Source organism: Sclerotinia sclerotiorum, genomic scaffold (genome assembly GCF_000146945.2).
Source record: "Sclerotinia sclerotiorum 1980 UF-70 scaffold_18 genomic scaffold, whole genome shotgun sequence".
NCBI lineage: Eukaryota > Fungi > Ascomycota > Leotiomycetes > Helotiales > Sclerotiniaceae > Sclerotinia > Sclerotinia sclerotiorum.
This window is the reverse complement of record NW_001820818.1, coordinates 833,708-857,422: the sequence shown is the minus strand read 5'-3', so window position 1 is coordinate 857,422 and position 23,715 is coordinate 833,708. Positions and strand designations below refer to the sequence as shown.

The 23,715-nt window shown below is 41.4% G+C and overlaps 9 protein-coding genes across 9 annotated transcripts in view; 5 read left to right on the top strand and 4 right to left on the bottom strand.

Moving 5' to 3' along the window:
• Window positions 1–210: 210 nt before the first annotated feature.
• SS1G_11653 (hypothetical protein) lies at window positions 211–6,494 on the top strand (the record flags this gene model as incomplete). Its single annotated transcript, XM_001587610.1, has 3 exons — window positions 211–502; window positions 555–6,160; window positions 6,210–6,494. The coding sequence occupies 3 exons, from the start codon at window positions 211–213 to the stop codon at window positions 6,492–6,494; spliced, it is 6,183 nt and encodes a 2,060-aa protein (XP_001587660.1).
• A 417-nt stretch (window positions 6,495–6,911) lies between these two features.
• SS1G_11652 (hypothetical protein) lies at window positions 6,912–7,322 on the bottom strand (the record flags this gene model as incomplete). The annotated part of the gene is made up of 1 exon (XM_001587609.1): window positions 6,912–7,322. The coding sequence occupies one exon, from the start codon at window positions 7,320–7,322 to the stop codon at window positions 6,912–6,914; it is 411 nt and encodes a 136-aa protein (XP_001587659.1).
• A 585-nt stretch (window positions 7,323–7,907) lies between these two features.
• On the top strand, window positions 7,908–9,589 carry SS1G_11651 (NADH-ubiquinone oxidoreductase 51 kDa subunit, mitochondrial precursor; the record flags this gene model as incomplete). Its single annotated transcript, XM_001587608.1, has 4 exons — window positions 7,908–8,204; window positions 8,259–8,330; window positions 8,381–9,368; window positions 9,420–9,589. The coding sequence occupies 4 exons, from the start codon at window positions 7,908–7,910 to the stop codon at window positions 9,587–9,589; spliced, it is 1,527 nt and encodes a 508-aa protein (XP_001587658.1).
• A 930-nt stretch (window positions 9,590–10,519) lies between these two features.
• SS1G_11650 (predicted protein) lies at window positions 10,520–11,684 on the top strand (the record flags this gene model as incomplete). Its single annotated transcript, XM_001587607.1, has 4 exons — window positions 10,520–10,562; window positions 10,950–11,030; window positions 11,402–11,533; window positions 11,641–11,684. The coding sequence occupies 4 exons, from the start codon at window positions 10,520–10,522 to the stop codon at window positions 11,682–11,684; spliced, it is 300 nt and encodes a 99-aa protein (XP_001587657.1).
• Window positions 11,685–13,295: 1,611 nt separating this feature from the next.
• Window positions 13,296–15,711, top strand: SS1G_11649 (hypothetical protein; the record flags this gene model as incomplete). Its single annotated transcript, XM_001587606.1, has 3 exons — window positions 13,296–13,749; window positions 14,111–14,557; window positions 14,681–15,711. The coding sequence occupies 3 exons, from the start codon at window positions 13,296–13,298 to the stop codon at window positions 15,709–15,711; spliced, it is 1,932 nt and encodes a 643-aa protein (XP_001587656.1).
• Window positions 15,712–16,818: 1,107 nt separating this feature from the next.
• Window positions 16,819–17,959, bottom strand: SS1G_11648 (hypothetical protein; the record flags this gene model as incomplete). The annotated part of the gene is made up of 4 exons (XM_001587605.1): window positions 16,819–16,837; window positions 16,900–17,546; window positions 17,602–17,684; window positions 17,737–17,959. The coding sequence occupies 4 exons, from the start codon at window positions 17,957–17,959 to the stop codon at window positions 16,819–16,821; spliced, it is 972 nt and encodes a 323-aa protein (XP_001587655.1).
• Window positions 17,960–18,789: 830 nt separating this feature from the next.
• SS1G_11647 (predicted protein) lies at window positions 18,790–19,436 on the bottom strand (the record flags this gene model as incomplete). The annotated part of the gene is made up of 3 exons (XM_001587604.1): window positions 18,790–18,806; window positions 19,093–19,219; window positions 19,368–19,436. 3 exons carry the CDS (start codon window positions 19,434–19,436, stop codon window positions 18,790–18,792), a joined length of 213 nt encoding a protein of 70 aa, XP_001587654.1.
• Window positions 19,437–20,460: 1,024 nt separating this feature from the next.
• On the top strand, window positions 20,461–21,473 carry SS1G_11646 (hypothetical protein; the record flags this gene model as incomplete). The annotated part of the gene is made up of 4 exons (XM_001587603.1): window positions 20,461–20,629; window positions 20,717–20,961; window positions 21,020–21,183; window positions 21,236–21,473. 4 exons carry the CDS (start codon window positions 20,461–20,463, stop codon window positions 21,471–21,473), a joined length of 816 nt encoding a protein of 271 aa, XP_001587653.1.
• Window positions 21,474–23,442: 1,969 nt separating this feature from the next.
• Window positions 23,443–23,715, bottom strand: part of SS1G_11645 (hypothetical protein) — a gene marked incomplete at both ends in the record, with an annotated part of 783 nt that continues 510 nt past the window's right edge. The window contains one exon of the mRNA XM_001587602.1: window positions 23,443–23,507. Within this exon, the coding sequence (XP_001587652.1) occupies window positions 23,443–23,507 (65 nt within the window). The remainder of the gene's footprint in view (window positions 23,508–23,715) is intronic.

Sequence of the window (23,715 nt, the reverse complement as noted above, 5' to 3'; positions counted from 1 at the left end):
CATTCATTCGAGATTTATTATGGTCATACAATAAACGACAAGAATATCATAGATATTATCTAATATTTACAGCTAGGATTTCTTTGAGCTTTATCACTTTTCCACCTTTACTTCCTCAAAGCAACGCGATCAATACAAATTCTGAACCACACTCTTCAAATGTTCCTCTACAGAACGCATCAAAAAATCGTCTGAAGGAACGTTTTCATGATGACAGCCGCGGTACTCGATGTCGACTACTTGTCGGCATATTTGAGCGTGCCGCAACAAACTCTAAGCACAGTTATTGATAACCCTACTGCCGAATTAGTTCGAAGTGTCCTTGAAGCTGTTACTGCAAAAGCACGCGAGCATGATGAATTGGTGGCGGATAAATTGCGAGTTGATATCGAGCTTGAGAATGCTGTGAGAAGTTCAGAGACGCGCATTGAAGGACTTCGATCGAGTGTGGAAAAGGCGCAGAAAACCGTGGAAGAGCTGAGGACGAAGCTCAATGAGGAGGGTAAGCTATCCAATATTATGGTAATATATTGCGGCGCTAATTTTACTTTCAGAAAATTCAAGATCATCTCTTGAAAGCGAACTTCAAAACCTGAAGACCAGTTCCTCGACATCGACATCTGAGCTAGAAACTTTAAGGTCTCGAATCTCATCACTCGAATCCTCCAATCGCGATGCACTGGCTGTTATCGAGTCAAAGACGACTGCTAACAGTGCTCTCGCACAAGATCTACAGAAGCAACACCAGAAGGGATTGGAACTTAGTCAACAAATCACAGCTTTACAACAATCCGCTCAAAATGCAAATTCTGCGGTATCCAGTGCTAAATTCCGAGAGCAATCTCTGAAGCAAGAAGTCGAGCTAGCCAAGCGCAATAATGAATGGTTTGAGAATGAATTGAAGACTAAAAGCGCCGAGGCCTTGAAGTATCGCAAAGAGAAGGGTGCACGAATTGCAGAGTTACAGCGTCAAAATGAAGAGTCCACTTCCAATGTCGAGTCTTTACGACGTACCGAGCAAGCTTTACGAACTAGGTTGGATGAGGTTCAGAAGAAGGCCGAGGATTCACTTCACAAGATACAACAACTTCAAGAAGCAGCTGCAAAGACTGAAGAAGGTTTCCGCCAGGAGTTAGAAAGCGCGCGTCGTCTCGCTGAATTGCAAGCACAACAAACCGAGACACATCGACAGAGATTGAAGGAGGTCGAAGCAGGAATAGAAAAGATGAAGGATGATGCCGCAGAGGAGATTGGTAGGTGTCAGCAAGAAGTTGAGGCGGAGAGACAGGAACGAGAACAGGCGGAGCATCGTATTTCAGAGCTTGAAGCCGAGATTGATCGACTTGAGGCTCTTGTATCATCACAACCTCGCCCTGGCTCAGTACCATCAACCCCACAACGAGGACTTAATGGTTCAGTGTTTGGAAGATCTGGTTCACCTGCTCAATTTGGTACACCTGGATCTATGCGCAGCAAGTCTTCTATTACCGCTACTCAAGCTATCGATGAGCTCTATAAAGTCAAGGGTCTATTGGCTACAGAAAAGAGAAGAAGTGAACGACTTGCGGCTGAGATGGAGGAAATGATGCAAGGACTCGAAGCAAAACAACCTGAGTTAGAAGAAATGCAAGCCGAGCATGAACGTCTTCAACAGGAGGTGGTAGAGATGTCAAAGTTTGTCGATCAAACTGGCAAGGAGCGCGATCGTGCGAAGAAGGATGTTAGGAAAGCTGAAAGTGAGGCATCTACCGCAAAAGCGGAGGTGAACATCCTTCGACAACAACTCAGAGATCTTAGCGCTCAAATCAAGATGCTTCTTTGCGATTTAGATGCGAGAGAAAGAGGATTAGAGACTTTGAATGCTAGCGAGCGAGCACAAATGGAGCGTCTAGCACGAGGAGAGGTTAGCGAAGATTCATTTGAAGGAATGACTGATACGGATCGATTTATCAGTCAGAGACTCACTGTCTTCCGCAGCATTAGTGAATTGCAAGAGAAAAATCAGGAGTTGCTCAAGATCACGAGAGAACTGGGTCAGAAGATGGAAAGCGAAGAAGCTCAAGCTGCCAAGAATCAAGCAGTTCAAGATCATGAAGAGGTACAAAAACTTCAAGCCAAGGTTGAAGATTTGAAGGATGAGTTGAGATCTATGATCACTCGTTCAGAAAGCTATATCAAGGAAAGAGACATGTTCCGTCGTATGCTTCAACACCGAGGACAACTTCCAGCCAATTCCGATCTCGCATCTATGTTTGGTCAATCGGTCGATGGCAATGGTGTCATGTCGACTATTGAAAATCCAAACCAAAAGGACAATGCTAATTATGCCGCATTGTTACGCGAGTTGCAAGGCCACTTTGATCAGTATCGCGAAGAACAAACTGTTGATCGACGCACACTAAGAGAGCAAACAGAACGACTTTCATCGGAGAAGGCTGCACTTCAAGCAGAGATTTCCAAGGTTAGCAGTCAATTGACACTTGCTAATGAGCGCTACGAAATGTTACACTCCAACTACATATTGTTGCAGAGTGAAAATAGCGAGTTACAGAAACGTTCTCAAATCCTTTCCGAGGCCGCTGCTAAGCAAGACTTGAAGACACAGCAAGTAGCTGAAGACCTGATTGAAGCAAAGGGATTGGTGGAGAGTATGAGAAATGAGACTGCTAATCTCAAGGCTGAGAAGAAGCTTTGGAAGGATATCCAGGATCGCCTCAGTCAGGACAACGAAAATCTCACCAACGAACGCAGTAGACTCAACACCCTCATCGCGAATCAACAAACTCTCCAAAATGAACGCGAGTTATCCGAGTCCGAAACTAGAAGAAGACTTCAAGCCCAAGTAGAATCTTTGGAATCTGAGTTGAACACCACAAAGCGAAAGCTTAATGATGAAGTTGAAGAGAGCAAGAAAGCTCAATTGAGAAAGGAGTACGATACTCAGCAAACTCAAAAGAGGATTGATGAGCTTGCAGCGAGTCTGAGCCAAGCAAGGGAAGAGCTTGTTGCTGCGCAGACATCGCGCGATCATCTCCAAGCTCGCGTAGATGAGTTACACATTGAGCTTAAGAGTGCAGAGGAACGAGTTGAGTTGTTGCAGCCAAGACCAACCCCACGGCCAGGCACCAATACTCAAAATACCGTTGGACAAGATACAGCTGCTGAAGATGAATCTCTAAGTCGTGAACAGGAATTAGGAATCGAGCTTTCTGAATTGAAGAGGGATTTAGAACTGGCAAAATCAGAGCTCGAAAATGCAAAGCAACAAGTAGAACAATTCAAAGCTATCAGTCAATCGTCTGAGGAGGAGTTACAGAGTCTCAATGCGACACTGGATGAATGCCGTGAGGAGATGGATAGGATCATCGAGGAGAAGGATGCGAAGATTCGCGAGCTTGAGCAACGAGCCGAAGATATTTCTGCCGAGCTCACTAATTCTAATAATGAGTTGACAGCCCTTCGAAACCAACAAGGTGAAGTAGCTAGACAAGCTGAGGAGGAGAAATCCGGACTCGAGGCAGAGATTGTACGTTTGAAGGATGAGCAGGAGAAACATGCTGTGGCTGCAAAATTCCATCAAGAAGACCTTCGCGCACAAGCAGCAATCGCCACCAAAGCCCAGCAAGACTATGAGCATGAGCTTGTCAAGCATGCAGAAGCTGCTAAACATCTTCAATCTCTACGAGTTGAATATAATCAACTCAAATCCGAATCAGCAACATTGAAAGCGGAGGCCGAATCTGCCAAGGTTGCTTTGAGTCAGAGCGAAGCCTCTTGGAGTGAACGACGTGAGCAGTTCGAACGAGAGTTGAATGAGTTGAGGACTAGGCGAGATGATGTTAATGCACAGAACAAGCTTCTACACCAACAGCTAGATAATGTTTCTTCACAAATCATTGCATTACAACAGACACGCTCCGCTGGACCGGATGCATCAGAAGCTGGATCCCCAGCTGCGGATGGAACCACAGATCGCACTGTGGAAGGTTTGAGAGAGCTGAACATATATCTGAGACGCGAAAAGGAGATCGGTGAGGTTCAATATGATATCAAGATTCAAGAAGCCAAACGACTACAACAACAACTTGAATACACTCAAGCTCAACTCGATGAGGCTAGGTTAAAGCTTGATCAGGAACGACGCTCTCATGCCGATGGTGGTAAAACCTCGATTGCACACAAGGACCTCATGGATAAACTTAATGAGCTCAATCTTTTCCGTGAAAGCAGCATCACCTTACGTAATGAGGCACGTCAAGCTCAATCTCAACTTGCTGATAAGACCAAACGTGTCGAGGAACTTTTGGCTCAAATTCAACCACTGGAGACAAAGGTTCGTGAATTAGAACATAGCAAGGAAACCATGGAGGGTGAAATGCATCTATTGCAGGAAGATCGAGATCGTTGGCAGAAACGTAACCAAGATATACTTTCCAAGTACAATCGAATCGACCCTGCTGAAATGGAACAAATGAAGGAAGCCATTGAAACTTTGCGAAGTGAGAGAGATGCCTTGTTAGAAGAACAACAACCATTGCGGGAGAAGGTACAAACTTTGGAGAGCTCTATGGAGAATGACAGAGCACAATGGCAAACTACCCGACAGAAGTTAATTGAGCAGGCCAAGGAGAGAAATCGCACTTTAACCAAGGATAAGAATGACCGAGCTGCAGAGAGAGATGTGGCCATTTCCGAGAGGGATTCACTTCAAGAACAACTCACTTCACTTCAAGAGCAACTTCAAACTGCCATTGAAGAAAAGGAAGCAGCGGAAGCCAAACTTGCTGAAGTACAACAAGAATTGGAAGAAGTTAAGACTCAGCGTGATCAAGCATTGGCGAACGCTGTTCAATCTGTTGCATCTCCCAAAACTCCATCCGCACCTCCAGCAACTGCTTCGGAGAGTAATGAAGTTGTCAATGCACAGCTTGTTGAACTTCGTAAGGAGCGTGATCAGGCAATCTTGGAGAAGCAAGCTCTTGAACAACAAATTACAGAACTCAAACAACAGCTCGAAACGGCCAATTCTGAGCGAGACGGTGCTATTGCCGACGCCGCTGAAGCACGATCACAACAAAAGGCTCAGCCATCTGATACTGCGATGGACGATGGTGCTGAAGAAGGACAGATCGACGAAAGTCATAATGGTATCTCAGACGAGGAGAGAAACGCACTGGAGGCACGTATAGCTGTTGCTGAAGCAATGGCTAAGGAGCGTGATGAAAAAGCTAAGGAGATTGAAGAGTCTATGGAAGCTACACTAAAACAACGTTCCGATAAGATGAAGGCAGCTTTGAACAAGAAACTCGGCGAATCCAAGGAAGCTGTTAGGGTACAACTCGAGGCTGATTTCAAATTGAAACTTGAGCAAGAGAAACAAATCTGGCTTGCAGAGAATAAGACTGCTGATTCTTCAGCCCCACCACCGACACCATCTGCACCCAAGACAGAAGAAAATGCCATTCCAGTCACCCCCGCCACTCCAAGTAAAGTCGCTGCACCATCGGCTGATGGCTCGGATCTTTCGGATGAGCAAGTTCGACACCTTTTATCGACAAACCCCACAGTCAAGAGTATTCTTACCAACAACTTGAAAAAGCTTCTTGAAAAAGAAACGCAAAAACTCAAGTTGGAGCAAGATAAACTCGTGGCAGAAAAGCTAGCTGAAGCGCAAAAGAAATCTGAAGCTACTTTGACTGAAGCTCAAGCAAAGGCTGACCACACACAGGCTCAAGCTGTTTTGATGGCGGAGAAAAAGTCCTCATTGAAACTCAACATGTTTGACAATAGAATCAAAATGGCCACTGCAAAGATTGCAGTTGTTGAGAAAGCCGCAAAGGATACACCAGAAAAGCCTGTTGGTGAAGTGTGGGAGATTGCTAAGAATGCAAAACCTCCTCCTGCAGCACCAGTTGTACCAGTTCTTACAACGTCGACGCCTGCCCCCGCTGCTCAGGCGGCTCAATCTCCAGCGGTAAATACTACATCAGCTGCAATGCCATCCGCGAATGTTCCCGTTACACAATCTGATAGCGCTCCCGCTGAAGATATTAAGCCCGAGGATACTGAAGCTCCAAAGAGTGGTATACCTTCAGGACCACGTCCAATAACTCCATCGACAAACGGGGCCTCTTCATTACCTGTCAGTAATATTCCTTCTGTAAGTAACTCCTTTAAACTTTTTTACATCTAGCACTAACCAAATATAGGCCCCTCAAGCAGGAAACCAGTCGCGACTACCACAAATGCGTGGTGGTAATCAAAATCGTGGAGGCGGAGGTGTCGGAGGTGGTGGTGCTCGTGGAGGAATTTATCAACCACGTGGAGGAGCAGCAGGTAGAGGAAGAGGTAATCTCAGTGGACAACGTGGTGGAATGAACGCTACTCCTCAAAGTTTTAGTCCGAATGCACAGCCTGGACAAAAGAGACCTGTACCAGAAGGTGGTCAGCAGGGAAGCGGAGGAAAACGCCCTAGGGGAGGAGGAAGTAATTAGTTTATTGGCAAAAGTTCAGTTGCATTTGCTTGTATTATATTTCAGGGTTGCATAGCCATAGCTTGGCCTTTTTTATGCTAAGAGTGAGTGAAGGAAATATTCAGGGAGTTACGGAAAACATGTATGAGGAATAGTAGCGTAGCTATCTATACATATGACGATTATTGAGGCAAATGAATATCAAGAGTATTTGGAGAAATCAAAAGGGTATCATTGATATTTAGATAAATTGCTAGGAACAAGTCTTTTAAGTACTTCCACATGTCGACCGATCATTTTCATCTTAAGACCCTCCACACCACTTTTGTCTAATCTACGCAAGCCATTACCATATATCACTGTATGATCTGGAATGACCTCGTCTTCTGCTACTTCGCACATTGGTCCAATCTTGCAATGCTGGACCAAATGTTAGTGTCAAATAAATATCCATCCCTGTGAAATGCGTACCTTTCCAATAACAGCTCCTTTCCCTACTTTTGCATTAATCTCAATGAGACTACCTTGTCCGACAAACTTTGCTTCAACAATAGCCCCAGTTTCTACAACGACACCAGTATCCAACACAACCCCTTGAGCTTGTTCCTCAGTTGGGGCACTCAACATGCCAATCGAACTTCGCTCACCAATAACACATTGTATGCCGATCGCGATGGGAGCATAGGTGCTGTTCAATTTTGTACGTGGATGAAGTACAGTATGCCCTCTGATGGTTATAAGATTTGTGCCAATAATGGAAGCATGGTCGGCGATTATGATATTGTTTGAGAAAGAGATGGGAGGTTTGGGAGGTGGAGGAAGCATGGAAGATCGTTTGGTAGAGGACATGACTGATGATAGGCCGTCTATATGGGAGATTTAAGACGAAGACATTCGATGCTGGGAAACACTGGGAAGTATTGGCCAATTATTCGTTGTATTGGTAAACCCGAACACGAATTCGAGCTTTTGCGACGGCCAAAGCTGTGAGATCTGCTAGAGGTCAGTAGAAGTGTTGTAAGTGTTTGTCCCTGATTGTGTAGCAAGCAAGACGTCAGATATCAGAATGGGCAAGCTTAATCAATGTTTGCCGCTTACTTCTATGATATCTCCGAATATCATCAACCTCAAAGTGTAACCAGACGATGACTAGAGAATAAGAAGTCAAAAAGACAATAATTTGATCTATCAGTTGGTTGATGTATGGTAAACGGGCTAAGACGGGGTAAAAATTTAAAGTTCCAGATTCACACTTATCAACGGAAGTTTTCGGCTATCGCCACCATTTTGAAGCTTGGTCATTTAGACCAATCAAACATTCATGATTTCTATGATGACTTGAACTTATTCGGAAATATTTACAACCTCAACTCCCCCTCTACGACCCTTCACACTGACAACAACTCTCAATTGGTCACAAAATATATATCGAAAATGCTTTCGCGAAATGCGCCTTCTGCAAAGGCAGCCTCTACACTTTCCACTCGAATCCTATCCTCCTCAGCAGCAGCACGATTATCTCCTTCGATCTCTTCAGTACAACAATCTAGAGGACTTGCCACAGTCGCCGATACACCACCTCCACCAAAGAAGACACAATGGGGTGGATTAAGGGATCAAGATAGAATCTTTCAAAACTTGTATGGACATCACGGAGCGGACCTGGCCAGTGCCAAGAAATATGGTGATTGGCATAGAACGAAGGATATTCTTGCAAAGGGACATGACTGGGTATGTTGGAAAGGCTGATACTCTGATGAGGGTTGAGAGTTAACATAGGAATAGATTATTTCCGAAATTAAGGCTTCAGGTTTGAGAGGTCGTGGTGGTGCTGGTTTCCCTTCTGGTATGAAATGGGTATGTTTGATGTTTCACAATACAAATCAACAAGGCTAAAGCTATGATAGTCATTCATGAACTTCAAAGGTTGGGAAAACGACAACAAACCAAGATATCTTGTAGTCAATGCGGATGAGGGAGAACCTGGAACTTGCAAGGACAGAGAGATTATGCGAAAGGACCCACACAAACTTATCGAAGGATGTTTAGTTGCAGGAAGAGCAATGAACTGTACGGCAGCATATATTTATATTCGTGGAGAATTTTACCACGAAGCTACCGTCTTACAGCGCGCGATTCAGGAAGCATACAAGGATGGATTAATCGGAAAGAATGCCTGTGGCAGTGGATATGATTTCGATGTTTACGTTCATCGTGGAATGGGAGCGTACGTTTGTGGTGAGGAAACATCTTTGATTGAGTCACTCGAAGGTAAACCAGGAAAGCCACGTCTCAAGCCCCCTTTCCCTGCTTCCGTCGGTCTTTTCGGATGTCCATCAACAGTGGCAAATGTCGAAACTATCGCTGTCGCACCAACAATTTGTCGAAGAGGTGGAGATTGGTTCGCTTCATTTGGTCGAGAGCGTAATGCTGGTACCAAACTCTTCTGTATCTCTGGTCATGTTAACAACCCATGTACCGTTGAGGAAGAAATGAGTATTCCTCTTAGAGAACTCATTGATAAACATTGTGGTGGTGTCCGTGGAGGATGGGATAACCTTAAAGCTGTTATCCCTGGAGGATCATCTACACCAATCTTACCAAAGAATGTTTGTGATGATCAATTGATGGACTTCGACGCATTGAAAGATAGTCAATCTGGTTTAGGAACGGCAGCAGTTATTGTCATGGATAAGAGTACTGATGTTGTCCGTGCCATCTCAAGATTAAGTCATTTCTATCGACATGAATCTTGTGGTCAATGTACGCCATGCAGAGAAGGTAGCAAGTGGACCGAACAAATCATGCAAAGATTTGAAAAGGGTCAAGGTAAAATACGTGAGATTGATATGTTACAAGAACTTACAAAACAAGTTGAGGGTCACACTATTTGTGGTATGTATATCTTTCTTGAAGATAATGACTTTCGCTAACAAATATCAATAGCTCTCGGAGAGGCTTTCGCATGGCCTATTCAAGGTCTTATTAGACATTTCAGACCAGAATTGGAGGCAAGAATGAAGGATTACGCAGAGAAGAATGGAGGTCCAGCATTGGCTGGTGGTTGGAATAGTAATGCATTGCAACAGGGTAAACTTATTTCACCTGGACAATAGATTTTGAAGCGGAGCATTAAATGGAATGGAAGTGATGGATGGAATGGTAGACTGTTCATAAGAGGGTCGTAAATGTATTTATTGATGTTAAGCATGGGTGCTTTTTTCAATGGCAAGCAAATATTTCTAGTTCATTTGAACCCTGGGATGTGGTGTGATGGTTGTGAGTTCACCAGGTTGAATACTTGACTGTCTACGATGATCATGAATATGAATATGGATTTCAATGTTTTTACGGAAATTGAATAGCTGTTTAACAGTATAACGCTCTAATATTGATACTGGTGTACATACCATAGCATAGCATTACCTAGACTAGGTAATGAAATAAAAGTACCGAAAAGATGATATCTTCAGGAGTTAAGATACCATATTCTAGTCCCAGCTAACCTTAAACGACCTTTTATCTTTTATTTTTGATATGACTTGCATTAGACGCTGCATGTACGCACTGTACGGAAGTAGGTTCACTCGTTACTAGTTACTAGTTACACAAAACTTTCATCATTCACTGATTTTCTGACTAGCATTTTTGTACTGCCTTCAGGGTTTTTATTTATTTATACACATAACATACAGAGCGGAGGGGGATGTAGGTTATATCTAAAACCCTAGGTATTAATCAAATATCTTTTTAAGGTTTCTTTTAAGATTACATGGCAAGGAACAGACTGCAGTATATTGCTGTGCTGCGGTTAATTCAAGCTAGGTAGCTTACATAAGCGTTTCGACTTTACGAGTACTCCTATACCCAATCTCATCCTCGCTGTTGTATTATTTATTAGGTTGCTATTTAAGTATTAGGTACCTAGGTAGGTAAGTACAGTGTACAGGTGAAGTTTGGAAATTTGTGGTTACAGACAGATATAAGGGTGATTTATTCGGGGAAGATTTATAGAAGAGATTTACAAAGCTTATGAGAAAGACATTATGGGGTTCTTTAGGCAGATGGTGGATTTTGTAGGTGATGCTGGTATGTAACCTATGTCTTTGTTTTTTGGTGTTTTTCTGTCTCTTGCTCATGATTAATGAATGGATGAATGGTCTTTATCCCACTTTCCTGTTCGGTTTTAGAGTCGCTTTATATCTTCTTCGTCTACTACACTTCATGTCATATTTTCAACGCTGGCTGGGTGTTATTTTATGGTTCTCTGTTTCTATTTCTCATTAAATTTTACTTATTTTTATTTTTATTTTTGCTTTTATTTGTCTCTTTTTCTTTGGAATTGATAATAGATAAATAACTAACTAACAAATACTCGAAAAGCGGGATTGGAAAAAACTCTTAGGTTGATTCAGGCTTTGTGTCAGATATGTGCTTTTTATCCGGGGATTTTGGGGCGGTTGTTGATAGGGGTAGGGGTGGATGGAAAGGATGTGGATGGAACGCAGGTGAGGGTTTTGGAGGGGTTGTGGAGGGCGAGGAGGGAGCTTGCTGTGGGTATGTTTGGTCTTTTTTCTTCTTTTCTTGGGGATGAGGTGGTGTGTGATGGGAAGGGAGGGAGGGATGAGGGGGCCGTAAGACAGGGGGAAGATAGAAGGGAAAAAGATGAAAGGGTTCGTGGAGGCGGTTCGTGGAGGAGTTTGAGAGACATTGAGCTCAATAAGGATACACGTGCAAGTGCGCAAGATTTTCGTTACATTCCCTCTCAGATGCCATAGCCGTCGCTCAAAGACACGAATCGAGCTTTTAGGAGTCAAGATTACGCTGGATATTTATCCATCATATACTCAGCTTTTACCTCCAAGCCCAAAGTCCATGAGCCAAGAAAACAAGAGAAAAATAAATAAGCTGACAAAACAACCTCACAGGACGTCGCTATCTGCGCTTTTTCCGCTTCATAGGACATCTTTCAAAAGCCTGGGATAGTCTTTTAAATGAAAACGGAATAAAGATGTTAATTAACGTGGGAAAGTCGGGGTTCATGGGTGCTTACTTAGGGTGTGAGTTTCTTTTCCTAATTGCTCTCCGTCCACGTGTAACACCCTTCTATCTCCTTTTCCATTCTTTGACATGCAGAATATGGCTAACTATGAAATTGTTCTAACAGTGGAGAGTCTCACGATAGTAAGTGCCACCATCCCAGGAGAATAGAAAAGAAAGGTGGAAAGCAGGAATAGAAAATTTACTGATTTGTGGCATGAATAGTTGGACGTGATGGACGTGTGTAACACCCCCTGGTTCCGAACCTGTGTACTCGAAGGCCAAAAATTCTGGTTCTATTCACTTTGCATATCGATATTTGGAGGATTATATGATCTTTGTCTTATGCATTTGAATATCAACACAAGCCCACCTTCCGACTCGCCGTCACATGAAAATCCCACACCATCATCAACATCGAAATTAGACGAAGATGCACAAGTCGTTCGAAAACAAGAAGAAGACAGAAAAAGAAACGAAGGAAATCAAAACAGAAAGAAGGGAAATAAGATCATACTCAAGATTATTGAAAATATAGCGGATCTATTTGTTCCCGGGATGGTAACAGGATGGATTGTTAGTGATTTAGGGGTTGTGGGGTGTGCGTTGATTGTTAGTACCGTGTTGAGTTCTTGGGAGATTTGGGGGAGGGTTGGGGATTGGGAGGTGGAGGGGAATGGAAGTGGGAGTGTGAAGAGATAGTAAAGTCAGGAGGGAGTACAGCCAGTAATGGGGATGAAGGATAAAGAATGGCGAGGTAGGAAGCAAGTCAGGGGTTTGGATTGGACTTTATTGAGTTTGTAAATTAATGGATGGGTGAATGGATAGCTTTCTGATAGATTAAAAAATTTAGAGCAATTAAGAAGCGAAGGTTGATTTGATCATAATTGAGGACTTGAGATGAATATGGCTCGTTCTTTCTGTGAATTTAAACTTCCGGGCTATGAAATCAGAAATGAATATGCTGATTTATTCTAGACGTTTGAAGATGCACTAACAATCGATGGGGGATTAGCGGGTAGCGAGTCTTACATAAACATTTTCTGAATTCCTAATAGGGTTAACCTTGGTAACCTTACCTTACTCCATACACTTCCAACTAAATGTCATCGTTCTGAATAACTTCAAACATATGGATGACGTTCATTCCATTTGCAATGTTTAGTACAGGTATTAAATCGATCGTCGATTCCCTCACTATCTTCTCCACTTTGTGGTTTCACGGCATCAACAACCCCGCACAGATTCTTCGTGTTACAAGTTACAACATACACAATGCCAATGGGCAGATATATTTGCAGCCATAACATTACATACAATCATGAAAGAGAAATCTTTACCCCTCCTAATTTCTATTTCTTGAATGGGTTGCTCAGCTTTCTCTTTAGCCAGCCACTCTTCTCATAGACAAAGCTTTGGATGATGACCCCTCATTTTCACAATGAGCTTCCCCGCTCAGTCTTTGCAGACTTGAGAAATCTCAACCAGAAATGGATAACTTTTTGTAGCAGAATACTTGGAGATCAACATCAGCTTCAACTACTAGGCTCAAATATGAGCAAAACCCCGGAAAGAGATCTCCGTAGTTCATATCAGATTTCGCATACATATGTGAATGCGTAATGGCTGCTGCATCATTTTACATTCCAATTCGTGGAGTTTAAAATCTTCCTTAAGTCAACTTCAAAGATCTTTCTATAAACTCCTTCATTCATCCTCCACTTTTTCCATACCTGCCAGCCCTTCCTACTTCAATTACTTCAATCACTTAAATCATAAATCATGGCAACCTATCCTACAGATGATCAAGACTTCAAAAATGCTTCGGCAGGACTCGTGAGTCGGATGGAAAATTGTATCATTCATTCCGATACTGATGAATCTGTCGTGGTCTGGGACAATCAAACCTACGAATCATTCATCAATGATGATGCAACTTGTCCTAAAGAAGTTGATCCATCCCTATTCAGACAATCTCAACTTTGTGTTAAGCAGGGACTTTTTGAAATTGTCAAGGACAAGATATATCAAGTTCGTGGCCTCGATGTTTCCAACATGACCTTCGTTGAGACGATCGATTCAAATGGTGTTGTGGTTATTGATCCATTGACTTCCATTGAGACTGCCAAAAAAGCTATTGAATTATATCAAGGGTATCGTAAAGACAAGAAGATTTTGGCGATGATTTATACACATTCTCATGCTGATCATTTTGGTGGTGGGAATGCGGTTGTTGGTATGCCGTTCGCTCCCTTACATCCCTATGCTTTATTGTTCTGTCGTTCCATTGTCTTTCATTAAATCTTGAAAGTTTTCATATGACATTGGCCGTTGATTGTACTATCAAGCAACTATTACCTACCAATGTTCCATATTCAATATGAATATGTCGACAAGGATGAGATGGAATCATGGAAGCATTGATTGGGAAAGTTTCCCCAGCTGATGTTATGACCTGTACTGAAATCGGAAGCGATTTTTCGGATTCTGAACCTCATTACTTTTTTTTTTAAAGATCTTTTCCAAGTTAAAAGATGTTGTTTGTTGGTATTGGACTTACCTTGAATTATAACTATACTAACTTTTCATAATTATAGAGGCTTCCGGTGGCACCCAAGAACACCCATACGATGGTACTCTACAGGACATATACGCACCGGCTGATTTCCTTGACCATGCTGTGAGTGAAAATGTTTTTGTTGGTGTAGCAATGGGTCGTCGAGCTGTATACATGTACGGCGAATCGCTCGAAAAATCTCCTACAGGACAAGTTGGAACTGGCTTAGGCATGGCTACATCAACTGGTGCTAGCTCATTGATTCCTCCAACAATAAGCATTAGTAAGACGGGAGATACAAGGAAGATTGATGGTTTGGATATCATTTTTCAGGTGACTCCTGGAACTGAAGCACCTTCGGAAATGAACTTCCACTTTCCTCAATATAACGCTCTGTGTATGGCGGAGAATGCAACTCATACTTTACATAACCTTCAAACACTAAGAGGTGCATTGGTTCGTGATGCTCGAGTCTGGTCTCGGTATTGTGAGTACAAGTTTTTCTGTCATCCACACCTCTCTTTTCATATCATTCAAGCGTGTTAAATTCATGACACGGATTCCCCTTCCCTGTCATTTGAACACCTTTTTAATAAATGATTGTATCCAGTGGACGAAGCAATCGTTCTTTTTGCCGACAAAAGCGACGTTCTATTCGCTAGTCATCACTGGCCAACTTTCAAAACTGATGGAGGCAAAGAAATCATCGAGTTTTTGTCCGGACAACGAGATCTCTACGCCTATCTCCACAATGAAACTCTTCGTCAAATTAACAATGGTCAAGTAGGCATAGAAATAGCAGAAACATTTCAAATGCCTTCTTCTCTAGAATCAATCTGGAATGCAAAAGGTTATTATGGTTCCGTCAGTCATAACGTCAAAGCCATTTATGATCGCTACATGGGCTGGTTCGATGGTAATCCAGTCCATTTATGGGAACATCCACCCGTTGCTATCGCAAAACGCTATGTGTTTTGCATGGGAGGCATAGAGAATGTAATTAAACTAGCCCGAGAAAATTACATCAACGTCTCCTCACCCGATTACCGATTTGCCGCAACCCTCTTATCCCACGCCGTCTTCAGCGATCAAACCAATGTCGAAGCTAAAACCGAACTCGCAAATGTCTTTACAAAACTGGGATACGGGTCGGAAAATGCCACATGGCGTAATTTCTATCTGTGTGGTGCAAAAGAATTACTAGGTCCCATTCAACCAGCTCTGAATGCTATGGACACTGCTACCTGGATGGCTCTCTCCATCGAACAATTATTAGACTCGATGGCGATCCGCATCAACGGACCTCTCGCAATAGCCAATAATACCAAATCCTTCCAAATTGAAGTCATGCTCTCTGATGTACCAATGAGCGATGCAAGTGCCGATATATCAGGCTGGCATATCAATTTCAGTAATGCAGTTATGACGGATCATGAGATTAAGTATTCTGACACGGTGGTGAATACGGATGTGGATTTGACGATGTGGGTTACGCATCAACAGTTTGTGGATTTGGCGATTGGGAAGAGGATGGATTTTGAGGGGTTGAAGACGGAGGGGGATGAGGGGGTTTGGGGGGTGTTGTTTGGGTTGTTGGATATGGGGAATCCGGGGTTTGCGATTGTGACGCCGGAGGCGTAGATGATGTGGTGGAGGTGGAACAGAATAAGTGATGATTTTTGGCTGGGGTTGATGAAGGGTAGTGGGTGATAGGCGGGTTAGCGAATGGGTTTGATTTAATACTCTTCTTTCCTGTCCTTCCTTTTCTTCTTTCACTCCGTTTACTCTGCTTTCCTAGGTAGTTTATCTCTAGTTCTACTTTCTACTTTCTACTTTCTTTCCCTCTTTCTCCTTTCTCTCCTTTCCCTTTCCCTCCTTCTATCCCATCCACCCACCCACTCATCAATTTCTTTCCACTTTTCCATTCCAGCCCCCCCCCCCCCCCAAAAAAGTCATATATATAAAAAAATACCAACTCTTCATCTCCATCTCCATCTCTATCTCACCACAAACATCTCCGTCTCTGTAATCTTACCCTAACCTTCCAATCAGTTTTTGATCTATTATCTTCCTCCTCTTCTCCTACAAACTAAAAAAACCATACCATCCCCATCCCACATTCTCACTCTCCACCCATCCATCCATCAACACGCAAATCCTACCCTACTCTACTCTATTATTCTATTCTGCCTCCACGGCAGTGGCCCCCGGAGGGCCAGCGGAGCGTCATTTCATTTATGTATGTATCTACGGAGCAAGATTACTTTTCCTTCGCAATTTCCAAGGATGCAGATTTGGGTTGATTATGAATTTATAGGTGGGGGTTTTGATGGGAGGTAGTGGGTTGAGAAGGGAGAGGAAGAGGAAGAGGAAGAGGAAGAGGAAGAGGAAGAGGAAGAGGAAGAGGAAGAGGAAGAGGAAGAGGAAGAAGAAGAGGAAGAAGAAGTAAAAGGGGGATGGAGATATAAGGACAATGCGTATGTGTGTAGTATATTTTATCTATAGTATGTGATCTAAAATAGAAACCCATCAATCATCCGTCTGTCCAGTCATGCACCCATTCGTCCATCCATCATTCATAGTAAAAAAAAATCGACGCCATTTCTGCATTTATCTAGGTATTCATTTCCTTTTAACTCGCTTGTAATCAATTAGTCATTCATCCATCCATCCGTGATCAAGATGCAGAGTCATTGCTTTTCTTGCCCTCAATCATCCTCTCGTTCTCCAATCTATCCACCACTCCATCTAAAGAATTGTACCGAAACTATTATATCATGATTAGCAAATATCCAACCACAAGAACCCAACAGGGTAATCAAAACTTACCCAAAAGTCTGTTTAATACTCCTAACATAATATTCACTCCAATTTCTCTTAGTAACCTCTTCCTGACCAACTGGAACACCAGACCAAGAAACTCTCATAACCGTAACATTATCAACATCATTTTGATCAAAGTTAATTTCCAATCTTGAAAAATGTCCTGTTGGCCATTGATCAAGTCTCCAACTTTGTACGATTTTTGTTGGTTCAACCAATTCAAGGTATTCACCAGAAACATTTCCTCCGAAAAGTTCAAATTTCCCTCCTTTCTTTGCACCTTCAAATAATTTTGGTGCGGCGCGTGTAAATGCAGAAATTCGAGCTGGATCGGTAAATGTTTGATAAAGTTCTGAAGCTGGAGCTCTGAATTCTTCATTATCGGTGACGGTAACGGTATTAACTAAAGTGGAACCTTTGTTGGTGGTTGTACTTGTAGATTGAATTGGAGCATTATGAGGATATGTCTTTGCAGCTGTAATCTTGGATGATGGATTTGCATCTGGTGCATGTTGAATGTCTTTTCCATGTTCTGAAATGAGAGCAGGACCTAATTGAGCGAATTGTTTGCGAAGTTGAGGAACGATTTTTGCACGGACAAGATCCTTAACGGGTGCTTTGGAGTTGGCATCGGAATAAATATCAATGTCGAACTAAAAATCACATTAGATTATCTATTAATTCATTCATGGGATGAACAAAACATACAACATATTCATTTTCTTCGGTATCATGAGCAACTTCAGGAACCGTGATGGTCCCACTAACGGATTCATCATCTTTGGTTTTGCCTAGTCCAATTAGACATAAATTCATAATATTGACTATAACTACAGGGCATACCTGAATACTCAATAACGAGCTTGACATCAAATATGGTAATAACCTTTCCCTTTCGTTGATTAACATCAACATCTCCATCCATACTGATCAATTTATCCAATTGAGCAGTAACACCATCCTCCTCAGCCTTGATTTCCTTTATATTATCCTCCACCCATTGTTTTGCCCATGTTGAAGCATCTTTGTTAACCCAATGCCAATTGTTTGGATTGTGAAGAACCATATTGATTGAAGTTTTGAGAGATTGAAAATCTGACAAATTGAATGTTAGTAACATGCATAGAAATGAATGTGATGGAATTTCAAAATGTAAAAAGTTTTAATTGTTCAGAAGGAGGCTCGAAAGCCATAGCATTGTCTTCAAAGATATGAGTACAAATCGACTCAGACTGGTGCCAGCTTGTGTCTCATCATAAAAAGGAGAGTAGAAGGAATTTGGGTGAGATTTTCATTGAGATTTTGCACGTACCTTTATGTTGTAGTAGAAGAATGAATTGAATTTAGATGATTATTAAGAAGAGTTAACACAATTAATTGAAGTTACAAAGATTGATGTTGATGTGTTTTTGTATTGTTGTATTGAAGAAAGAAAGAAAAGAATTTAAGAAGTGGTAGAAGAGAAGATGGATGTGATGCGAAGAAAGGTAAAAGTAGAAAGTAAAAGGTAAGAAGTTAATTTGAAGAAATCAAAAGAATGAATTGGAACTTTCTGAAGAGAATTGACCTTTAAGGATAGTGGGGCTGAGTTCAAATATGGTGTAGTGTGAAAATAATTGATGCCTTAATTTGGAGGGTGAATTATAAGACATCTTTCTTTGATGTTGGATCTGGTGGATGTCAATTGAGGTTGATTTTGACTAATCTAAGATAACAGCTGAGAATATTTGAAGCTTTGGGATGATATTTACCTAGCAGGTAGGTGTGTGTGGTAGACTTGATGGGATCAAAATACTGTAGTTTCCCGTATTTAGCGTTAAACTTTTTATTTAAATCATTCTTCGCTGAACACTCATGATCCCCCAATAATCAAAGACCATGCACCAGGAAAAGAAGTCAGTTGAACACAGAGACTAATTTCATAACCGTACTGATTTATTAGATTTCAATGGGCCCTTACCACCCAGTAACATCCCCTAATGTAAAGCTACAAAGTTATATGAACTTGCCACCAGAACCAAGCCTTCCATTCTAACCGGAGCGATCTTATTAGCGTGAGTTTCCTTCCATCGGATAGTTGGCGGCTTCTACCAAGCCGGCGCTTTACATATTAGTTTCCTTTAAAACTCGGATGAATGTTTCTAGCTTGAAAAGAATACAAGCGTCGTAAGCTTCAAACACAAGTGGTATGGAATTTACAAGTGTCGACTTCGCTATAACCCTGTACCTCATAACCCTCTACCTCATAACCCTCTACCTCATAACCCTCTACCTCATAACCCTCTACCTCATAACCCTCTACCTCAATCAATGGACAATCACAGCTCTTATATCTATCTCAGTCTTACTATTTATTTCACGTCCATACGTATATGTGCACGTAAGTTTTCATACCAAGTCAACAATCATATCAATTAATCAGACTCCCCTTTTCCGCAAGCGATAAAGCTTTTCCGACAGGGTAAACACCAAACTTCACGAAGAGTTTCGCATTCCGGATTGAGATTGTGGCTCCGGAGTGATACTGTGGCTGCGAACGTCATTTTCATTTCATCCCTGTCAATTCCAGCCACTCATTCCAGTAGGAGTGAAGAGAGGGAGATCTATTTGAAATTTTCATCAATGCACGATAAGTACCTACCCTACCCTACCCTACTCCGTCGATATGGATTTCCAAATCTGATCATCGAGATTTAACTTTTATAGATCTGCAGCAGCTTGGATCGAGCTTTTCAGTATCTAGGTACAGATAGAGTATGTGAATAAGTTAGTAGAGTTTTGATGCCAAAGCACTAAAATCCTCAAGCTTCCTGCCCTACTATATACATAAAGCTGACACTTTATTTAACTTTTGAACTCCTATTCTTATATCAATTCTGGTAGCATCGGTGTTAGGAAGACTACTCTAGATTGAAGATATGTTGATACCTATATATAGATAACATCACCTATCAATCTACACTACATTGTACCACCAACTGACTGATATTCCGTTTGCATATCTTGGTCCTCTTCTGAAGATACACATATTATTGTTCTAATTTCAGTCTTCCAAGACTCCAAGGATAGTAAGGAACTGATGGTTACCACTAAGAAACTAAGAAACTAAGAATGTGAGAATGTGACCCCGTTGGCTTGGGCATTTCAAATGCACTTACTTCCACCATTCATCTCCCTATGACGTAGTTGAACGGACCCCGAAACCCCAAAAAAGATTATCGTCCTTTTCTACCAAGAACATCCATCAAGCCTACGGAGTATATGATGATGATGATGGCTTCATCATCATTCAAGCTTTCTACTTTTTCCTCTTTTCTCTTTTTCCTTTTATATCACACACAAAGTATCCAATTACTATAATTTTGTTACCTTTATTTTTCAAGGTCTATTTATTCTCACTACTAATCCATCAATCTAATCCTTTGTTATTCATTCTTCATCGATACCTTTCAAGAAAAAGATTAATCAATTAATCCACACTCGAAATAGAACACTCAAATACAACTCACTACCATCTATTTCTTAATTCCTCGGATTCCGTAAACATCTTCAATACAATCCTTCAAAATGACCGTAATCTGGGGTTTAGATCTCAAGGAGATGCAATGGGGCAAATTCAAAGGAGCTTACATGTTTAATCAAATCTATCATCTACGAAAAACAAAGATGATAGTCTATCAAATCGCCATGATCTTCTGCGTTTGTTCCGAATCTGTAGGAACAGCTGCTTTAAGTGGTATGTAAGAACCTTTTAATCAAAACTTACCTACCTACTATCATTGTATCAAAAGTACAGTACTAATTCCTTATTCTATCTACCCAGATTACGTGGATCAGCGAGATGGCATAAAATCACGATATGGTTATCATACATCCGTTAGAGATATCGTTGGAATATTTTCATTCAATATATTTGTCGGTATAGCAGTTGCGACCATCTTTGGATCTGGATTCTTTTTCGATCTTTTCTGGCCTCAACGGCATGAAACTCCTGCGGTAAAGATGGCTTGGAAGATTTGTTCGGTTTTGATGTGTGTTTTTACTTTGGCAGATGCTATTGCTCTTACAGTACGTGTATCATATTATCGTTTATCTACAGAAATCTACCTGCTGATTCTTCATACAGGTCATTGTAGCTACACAAAGAGCAATGATTGATGGATTGACAAATTCAGAAGCACAAAGATATTTTGATTTGAATGGTCCTCCAAATCCTATTTATCGTAAAAATGCTTATTGTATTGCTTCCACTGTACTTTTATGGCTCGGTATGCTAGGTACATTTGCTAGGTTAGTTCTCCCAGTCTATCTCTCATGAATTCACTAACTAACTAATACATAGTACATATATCATGTGGAAATCACTCGCTCATGATAAGAAATTCGCCACACCTTTCGCAGCTGGTAAAGGACCTGCCGATGATCCATGGGATAAATCCAATCGACCAGGAACTGAATTAGAAAAAGCACCTACATCTATTGAACCAGCGGTTCAAACTCATAATAATGATCTAGAACAAGGTAGAGGTATTGTTCATGATGGACCTGTAGCGCCAGAAACAAACCCAGTTGTCAATTAATCAAAGCTTCGCATTGTCGTTACAAGAGTTCTTTTCAAGCTCAGATGTAGCTGCTTGATCATTGTTAGCCGATGAAACTATTCGAAATGTCAAGTGTGCGAGGGAAGGGAAGTGCGAGAAATCGTCGACGAGACCAAATTCTTCAAACATATGGGTAGTCGTCCTGGGAGAAAGTAGTTCCTTGCGAAGTTCAAAATTACAACAGATATTTCGAGCGAAATTCCGATTCAACTTCCAAAAATAAGCAAGAACAAAGCAATATCGATGGTATCAGTGGATGGGTAGATAAGCAAGATGAGCGAGGGTAGAAATTAAAAGACAATGAGATGGGATGGGGTATTGGGTATATGGTTGCGGTTACTTTTGTAAGGAATTTTGGAACGAAAGGGAACAGTATACAGAAGGAAGAGGAAAGGAAGAGGAAAGGGAAACATAGATACCAGGAATAAATGGAAATGGAAATGGAATTGGATATGGGACGAAATGGCGTTGTGGTTATGAGGGTATGAGCGGTTTGAGAGGTGTAGATACCTTACTCAGTTTACTTAAATTTAATTAACCCAACTACCCAGTAGACATAGGGTAATCAAGTTAATAATAAAAAGAAGTATTTATTTACTATATGTATAGTCCATCCTACTCTGTTACTCGAGTATACCCTCCACTAATTACTCTATTAATTATAATCTTACCTCTCCACTGCATTTATTCCCTTATCTATATTTTCATATACTTCCTCACACTCTAATAACAGCATATGTTAAAGTGAATGGTTCCTGCGTAGCACGTGCACAGGGCACTAGTCCTATTAGGACTAGATTGAGAAGCTCTCTGTAGGAGAGCTTCGCACTTCCGTAGAACTTAGATAATGGGTGATTTATATACAAGACCAATATAGCCTCAGTTCTGCCCTATCAGCTTCCCACTATTCCCTGTGTAAGGTCATTCCTTTTAATAGCATACTCTAATTTCATTTTATAAGTACCACCAAATATACACTGATAGTAAACCTTATTCTTATCCTTATCATCTGTTTTTACCTTATCTTTTACCTCTTATTGTAACGATACTATACTGGAGGCAGCGGCTGCCTAAGGTTTCGTCGAGTTGGTAGTTGTGGGTTAAGGCTTTATCATTGGTATTCATTTGGAAGTGAATTCGTTACTAGATCAAGTAGAATATAGGTAAACTAATTGATAACTAAGTTGAGCACGAAGCTCTTAAACTACGAAACTATTCTAACTATATACTAAACGTTTCCCTGAATACTAGCTCTGCTAGCTGGCTAGCAGAGCTATCACGTTACGTGATCTCCTATTAGCCTCAGGACACTAATCCTGGGACGATTCTCATCCTAGGATAATATAGCTCCTAGGATAATTGTCCTGGGACAAATATTATCCTAGGACACTTTATCCTGGGACGCCTAACGCCCTAGGACACTTGTCCTAAGCCTCCATGATTGCCTAATCGTTTTGTCCTAGGATTCCTTATCGATAAGGGAACCGCGGTAAACAACAGCCTAAACCCCCGTACTTGTTTTTATTGTATAATGTTAGTCGTGGTTCGTGACACTTATCTCCTTCACTTTTTATATCTCACCATCTCACATCCTCATCTCATGATCCACCTCATCTGTCACACTCAAGAATACTGGGTAAAGTATCTTGTATTAGAAAATACTAAGCTAAGGAGAAAAGAAGAAGGAAAACAAGAGTAGAGAGTTTTCCTATGATTAAATACAAACGGGGCATGCCACGTGACCCGGAGGTGTGAGGCGTCACATCATCCTAAAACCACAACTTTACTGATAAAACTTATAAAACTTATAAACTTATAAAATTGTTCCGTCTTATAAAACTTATAAAATTGTATAATAACCTTATAATATCCACTTCCCCCATTTCCCCCATTTCCCTCACTTCCCTGCTCCCTCCCCATTTCTCCACCCACTCCCATCTACACCCCTTTAACTAGCCAAATATAATAGAGTTGAGCTAAGCCAATGCAATGCAATGTAATGTAATGCTAACACTAAAGTTGATAATGTAATATAATATTATTAATGTGAAGACACACACGCACCGGGAAACGTGGCATTGCGCCAGCTTGTGTTTAGTCACAAAGAAAATACCCAGAGCCTGATATCCTTCTGACTTATCTGCTAATCAATGTATTTTCCAAGACAGAGACTTTTTCCTCGTAGTTCTTTAGTGTGGAAAAGTGAAGGCAACCAAAGTGT